Source organism: Pygoscelis adeliae, unplaced genomic scaffold (assembly GCF_000699105.1).
Source record: "Pygoscelis adeliae isolate BGI_AS28 unplaced genomic scaffold, ASM69910v1 Scaffold71, whole genome shotgun sequence".
Classification (NCBI taxonomy): Eukaryota; Metazoa; Chordata; class Aves; order Sphenisciformes; family Spheniscidae; genus Pygoscelis; species Pygoscelis adeliae.
This window is the reverse complement of record NW_008824356.1, coordinates 6,988,990-6,995,946: the sequence shown is the minus strand read 5'-3', so window position 1 is coordinate 6,995,946 and position 6,957 is coordinate 6,988,990. Positions and strand designations below refer to the sequence as shown.

The window sequence follows — 6,957 nt, the reverse complement described above, 5'->3', positions numbered from 1 at the left end:
AATCGAGTATGCTAAAACAATCAAGGTGCCATTCAGCGGCTAGTATGCAAGCAATTGAGGGGGAGCATGGGGCTTCCACAGGCTAGCAACAGCTAACGTCAAAGATGGCCTAACTTTTGCAATGTCCTGTCAACCAGTTATGTTAGCCATACATACATGGCTCCTGTTTACCAACACTTCACTCAGTTTTCAGGGACACAGGGTAGTGGAATTCACCCAGATAGCTAAGATAACTTCTTACCGCTGCTTTACCAACACCAGCATAGGGTACTTCTGTATTTACCACTTTATGTATGTTCTCTACCCTTATTAATAAGTTGCTGATGAAAACCTGCCCATGCTACAAATGCAGCATCCTTTCAGAAAGGCACCTTTTGCAATTGCTCATGCTCTCTATCTACTCCCATTTCATTACTTCCAGCTGGAAAAAGAACAGTGGAACTTTAATTCCTCTGATAGCCACCGGCAGGGATAAGAGCTCAGTCGTAGCCCTGCTAAGCGACAAATTAACTCTTTGGATTATGTAAAGATCAATGGGAAGCAGGGAAGTATTCTCTTACCTTCAGAACACAGCTTGCCAGCATATCCGGTGGCTGAGCAGTCACAGTGTGGCTCGCCATCTAGAAGGAAGCAAGTGCCACCATTTTCACAGGGGTTCTCTGCACAAAGCCCTTCCATTTCCAGCCGGACCCCTTGACTGCCCAGGAGCTGCGGCTCAGAGTTGCCGTATTTCAGATCCAGGATAAATCCTTGAAACGGAGGCTCACCCAGAACACCATCAAGGGTCAAGGCAGCAGGACGGATGTCCAGTGGGACTCCACCAACAAAAAGGTCACTGACAATATTCATATACTGGCGTTGTGGACGCACCTCGCCCGGCTTGGCTTCACCGTCCAGCACTAGCACCGTCCGAAGGTGATTGCGGCTGACCATCAGGAAGTGCCAGTTGCTGTCATTGACCTGCTTGTCTGTGATAACTGTAGTCTCCGCACAGTCCACACTGAACTGGAGCTGGATGCGCCCATCAACAAGGGACAGACAGAGGAAGTCACAGACACCACCATCATCAAAGTAGAGGAGCAGCCCAGTAGAGACGTTGGTCTTGAACTGGAAGCTGAGTTCGCTCCTAGTGCTGGCATCCCAGCGGAGGTAGCGGGCCCACTGGTTGGGGATGCCCATGAACTCCAGACCCAAACAGAGACCCAGCAAGGAGCCCAGCAGCAAACTCATCTTCAAGGTGAAGTAGACGGAGTGCAGAGTGAAGCCCATTGTTTCAAGAATCTGCTCTTCCCTAGGAGAAAAACAAAAGCCACACTACTGGGAGGAGATCCCCAGCAGTCAACACCAAATGTTAAATCCAACGGGAAGAGGAGGAGAGCACAGATAGTGACAGAAAGAGAGAGAGTAAGTGGAAAGTAAGATAGCAAGTGCACGTGACCAAGGGGAAATGTCTCCTCCCCAGGGAAAGATCTCAATTATCCTTCAGGATCCAGAGGCTTTTATTCTCAGAAGTACAGGGTATATGAAGTGACTTCTCCAGATGGTGTACTTTTGTGAAGGGCAAAATAACCCACAGTGATTTGTTTTGGTAGAACACAAAGGTGACACTGGTTGTTCCAGGGAGGAAGGAAAGGCAGAGCTGAAGCCCAAGCCTCAAATTCTGGTTTCCTAGAAGTGACAACAATATTGACGGAGGTGGCAGTGAGATGGAGGAGCGAGTGAATTCATAAAGCACGTGATCCTCGAGAGGGCAAAAATAAAGTCAATCTTCATGATGCACTGGTGGCTACCCAGCCCATAATTCACTGCTTGGCACTCACAGAGCTTGCAGGACCTGTGACATCATGAGAAGAAAAGAAAGGAAAAAGTTAGTCCTACTACTCACCATATCTTTACCATGAAGCTTATTAACATCTTGTCCAGTAACTCATTTATATTTCTTGATACTCTGGCCACTTCTTCATGCCTGCAGTTGGCTATGCAGTCCTCCAAAGCAGCAAGGACATCTATGTCCTCAAAATTAAGAGGACCAAATAGAGAACTCATCAAGTGAACCACAACGCTGAGCAACGTAAAAATACACCAAATTATTTCACTCCTTTGATGGATGCAATCTCATCGACTTTACTGAGAGAAATGGTGCTGAAGCTTCCCCAGTAACAACTACCTCTCAATGAAAATGCTTAGGGCAAAGACCAGAGTTCCTTAGAGTTTAAAAGTTGATACAGGGCAAGAGAAGACATTATCCAAACTTCCCATTCCACTGTTTTCATTATGCTTCCTAGCACACCAAGCAAGCATTAGAGAAGACATCCCTGCTGTCAACCTGTCATGCAATAGCTGCTTTTACTTTACATGTCTTGCACACTTCAGAGACTCTAACAGGGACCTTTGCAGCCTGGAAACACGTGCTATGCAAATTATATATGGCAACCTGCAGCTTAGATGATAGGAAGCTTGTAGCTTAGATGGTAAGAACTGTCTAAGCACTTAACCACTTACCCTGGTCTAGTGGTTTGGGAAAAAGGCCAAATTCACCCCTAGCTAACAGCGAGCAATTCCAATTGCCTTCAGTGAGCAGGAGTTACACCTGTTAACACTGGGATTTAATTCACTTCTGCCTATTTGCATGTGGGTGACTGTATGCCTGGGGTAGGAGGATGTTTTAAGATGACAAGTAAAGACAGCACAAAGCAAGACTCATTCTTTGAAAATCGTGCTTTAAAAGAAAGTAAGTTTTCCATTAACACAGGTGCTTGTTCACAGAGATGGCTTGGGCACGAGAACAGCTCTGGGAATGGCTAACATTAGCACAGATACAATGCAGGAAAGGAGGTGGTGAGAATCAAGGCCTTTAACCTCCCAGAAGCCGGCATGAACACAGATTTCACAAATTGGATCACAAATATTGTGAGACAGTAGTTGCTTGGGAAAAGTGTTTTGTGCTGTGGACAATGAGAGCTGCTGGGGCTGCTGTTGCTCCCAGCAGATGCCTTTCAACCCCACCGCCCACCTCGCTCCAAAGGAGGAGGCCCACAGGCGCTGCAGAAATGGACAGTGCAGGAAAGTTTCTGTTCGGTAAGGGCAGATGTTGAGCTGGAGGAGAATCACTAGGCAATGGAGGGGAGAGCTCACATAGTCACAGCCTTTGCCCTACCCGCCCCAGGGACCTGCAGAAGCCGTAAGTCTCCACGGTTGTCAGTCTGGCAAATTTAGCCAGCACGAAGAACAAGTCACTTAGACAACAAAAGGGATCAATTAAAAGAAAACCCACAAGTTGGAGAGAAATGTGAGCTTTCAGTGCCCAGTGGAAACCAGGCCTTTTCCCTGCAGCTGCCTGAGTGGAGCGTGTTAGCTAAACTGCTATAAACACAAATAAAATCAAGTCAAAACCAGAGGTAAGATAATTCCTTTTAATTGTTAACAGCTTGGCTCAGGAGAATGGAAGGAGAAAAAAGGAGGTGTCGGAAGACGTGTAAAATGGAAAAAAACCACAGATCCAAATGCTCAAATCATCTATCTTCCCAATATTCATGATGTTGGCTCAGTTCATGGGGTTTTGGGGGGGCTTTGAAAATCAGCTAGGAAAAAAAACACGTGGCTCTTGTCCATTTACCTTTCTCCTCTGTGCTCCCTAGTGGCTCCACTAAAATAGCCCATGATTTATGGAGAAGGGGAATAGAGCGAGAGGGAAGTAAGAGAGAAAGTGATGACCCGAGCCTGGAATTATTGATGAGATGGGAATAGGAATATAATAATGTGTGTAAATTAGCCAGTGATGTGCTCCCAGCAGCTCACAGTTCCCTGGAACATTTACCACCACCACAGCAAAATTCACTGCTCCATCAGACAGCTCTGCTCAGCCTGAGCAGGGGAGGGAGGCAAGCCCAGCGTGGCACCCACCACCCACAGAGACCCCAATGCAGAGGGGCTCTCGCCACAGCTTTTGATTCTCCTGGGCAGGGTGGGTTGCACCATCTGCATCAGAAGTAGCCCTCAGCCTTACTACTCTTATCTCCCTGTTTTAGAAAACTAATTCTTTGAGAACCAGTGAAAGATGCTGTGAATCACAGCAGCAGGTGTGAACACTCCGTAGATAACCACAGATGAGATGCATATGTCCACATACAGCCCAAACGCCTGTCCAAAAAGCCTACCAATCTCTCCCAACCCCAGGCTGCTGAAACCCTGTTTTACACACACAGAGAAATCTCAGTCTCCATGGGTCACTTCAATCCTTGGGATATTTCAAAGGCACAGTAAAGGGAGCAGGCTACCTCTGTGGTACAGATTTCTGTAACACCGATACATGTTCATTAGGAGAGGACAAAGGCCACAGTTAACAAGGGAAACCAGGCAGAAATGGTTAAACAGGAATAGCATTGTTAACTGAGGGAAGCCAAGGCAATCCCTCTCTATCTGTTTTGACTGAGAGAAGCCCAGGTAATCCCTTTCTAGCTGTTTTGAAAGAAGACAATGCCAGTTCTGTTTCAGAAGAGGAAGAAGACACAAAAACCATGAAATATAGGTGTCACTTCTGGGTGCTTCATTGCCTTTTAGACACTGCAGCTGAGGTTTTGGGAAGGCTGCCCACACCCAGCCACTAGCAGGCTAGGGCCATCTGAAGCTCCTCCAGAGCTCTGTCAGCACCCGTCAGTCCTGACCGATGGCACTTCCCACTACTCCAGTTTTGTGTCTCACACAGTTCAGCCTGTGAGAGCAAACCTTACCACACAGTAGCAGGGTCTTCAAGAAAAACTCAGAAAACCCAGTGTCCTTTTTAGCAGTGGCCAGGATCTGAATCCCAACCTTGAGAGAGTAAATCCTGACACAACAAATCTGTGGCTCACCCATTTCCCACAATGATCCTCCAAGACACACTGAGAACAAATAATTTTCTGCTCCTACCATTTTATTTTTAGCATAAGTACTACCCTAGCAGCCTCATACAGCACATTGCTACCATAGCAATACATTACAGTTTGGGACAATAACTATAGAATCCCATAGTATTTTCTTATCTATTTTATCTCTGAGAAATCTCAAACTTTGTCACAGCATCATCACATCTGACAAAAAAAGAATTCATGATGGACACCGCCTCTCCCAGTCACGAATCAGCAACACCCCTGTTCCAATTCCACCTATTACTCACATGGAAAAGCAACATAACAAATATTTTCCATGTTATATTTTTGGCTTAATGTGATTTAGCAGCACGAAACAAGACAACCAGTCTGATGTGATCAGCCCTTCAACAAACCACTAGGCAAGGTCTTTGCACAGCACTTTAAATCCTTGCTACCCTGAAGGAATGAGAGACCCAGCAAGTTGTCTCCACTGCACCTCCAGCAGCCTGTACCGCCTCCCTGGCCCACCGGAGAGCTGAGACAGCGAGGAACCTGCACGCTGAACAGACGGCTCAGCATCTCGCACACGCAAAACTGCTGTAGGAAACACACCCACTTGCACTATTGAAACGTCCCACTCACAGGGCTGACAGAGCTGCACAACTTCCCAAACCGGAGAAGGGAGGCAGCCCCGCCGCAGTGCCGTGGGCAAGTGCTACCCAACCACCACACACCTTCCCAAACTTGAGAGCAGCATATTAATGCCAGGTCAGAGCCATCTGCTCAGCAGCCCGTGGAGAGGGTCTTGCCATCACTTTGGAGTGGCTCTCAACTGCTTATCAGCTGTATGTGGAGAGTGAGTGACATTATCTAACTGCCAACTAATTTCCATAATTACTGACTGGCACACTCTGTATGCGGGGTTAATATCTTTGCAAACATCTCGCAATGCACCTGCTTAGGAAAGAGGGTGAGAAGCTGGGCGCAGTGCTGCTCCACAGCTTATTTACCCAACTGCACAGAAAGGTTGCAGGAGATGGGTTTGTCAGTCCCTGCCCTCCCTCCTCCACTACCTCCCGCTCTGGCTGCTAATTGTGTGGGGATGAACTTTTTTGTATTTGAAAGTGTAATTTTCAGCAATTCCTAGCACAGAAAGAATAACAGATTTAGATGAAGCCAAGGACAGACTGGCTTCCCTCGCAAACCCCTGCCACTGCAACCCAGTGCAAGTCTGTGTAAGTCCTGTTATTCCACTTAAGGATGCTGGACAAAATCCCACTGACACACTGATGGGAGGGGTTTACAGTCCCCCCAGTCTGCCACCCCCTTCCACAACCGAAACTATTCATTATGCCGTGCTTCGTGTGGAGGGAAAAACATGCATTGGTCACCTTGGATCCATGTATTTATACCCCATGTGAACTCACCCTTGTCCTTGTCTTCACTGTAAAAAAAGCAAAATCCAATGGTTTGCTTTACTCTCCAGGTCCTAATGAAGCACAGGAGTTTTAGGAAGGGGTAAACAGGACCCTAATTTGGCTCTGCGTCCATGTGTGTTCCCACAGCCGGCCCAAAGCACAGCAATCAGATCATTACAGTTCTATGACATATGCTGCTCGAAATGATCCAGTGAGATTCACAATCAATAATCGATATTAAAAGCCAAGCTTGCCGGTGGCAGAGAAATGGGGAATTAATAGTATTTATTCAGTCTGTCTTCACTCATCCAGTTCTCTAGTGAGCAATGGGCTCCTTTTGGCTCATGCCTTGAGTGTGGGTCTCCACAGAGACTCCTATCTCTTAAGCAGAAATCTTTCTGCCTGGTCTAACCCCAGCTGAATTGTGGCTTAAAAAGAAGGGGGAAAAATAACAAAAAAAACCCTTCTGATAAAAATTGCAGATGTGAAAACTGTGAGTTGCTACTGTTGCTGGGGAAAAAAAAGCAACACAAAAATCCTCCCATCATACAGCCTCCTCAGCAAGGATGCATGGTTTACAGAGAACTGAGAGGGGACATGGAAGCTTTGAAATTCAAGAGACTAGGGGAAACCACATGGATTAAATTAGTGTTTAATTCCTCTAGCAGCATTCGCATCTCAGCTATAAA

The 6,957-nt window shown here is 46.6% G+C and overlaps 1 protein-coding gene across 1 annotated transcript in view; it reads right to left on the bottom strand.

The window, feature by feature from the left end:
• NRXN3 (neurexin 3) overlaps positions 1 to 1,269 on the bottom strand; it is a 1,016,594-nt gene extending 1,015,325 nt beyond the window's left edge. The window contains exon 1 of the mRNA XM_009319413.1: positions 561 to 1,269. Within this exon, the coding sequence (XP_009317688.1) occupies positions 561 to 1,269 (709 nt within the window). The remainder of the gene's footprint in view (positions 1 to 560) is intronic.
• Between the last annotated feature and the right edge of the window lie 5,688 nt (positions 1,270 to 6,957).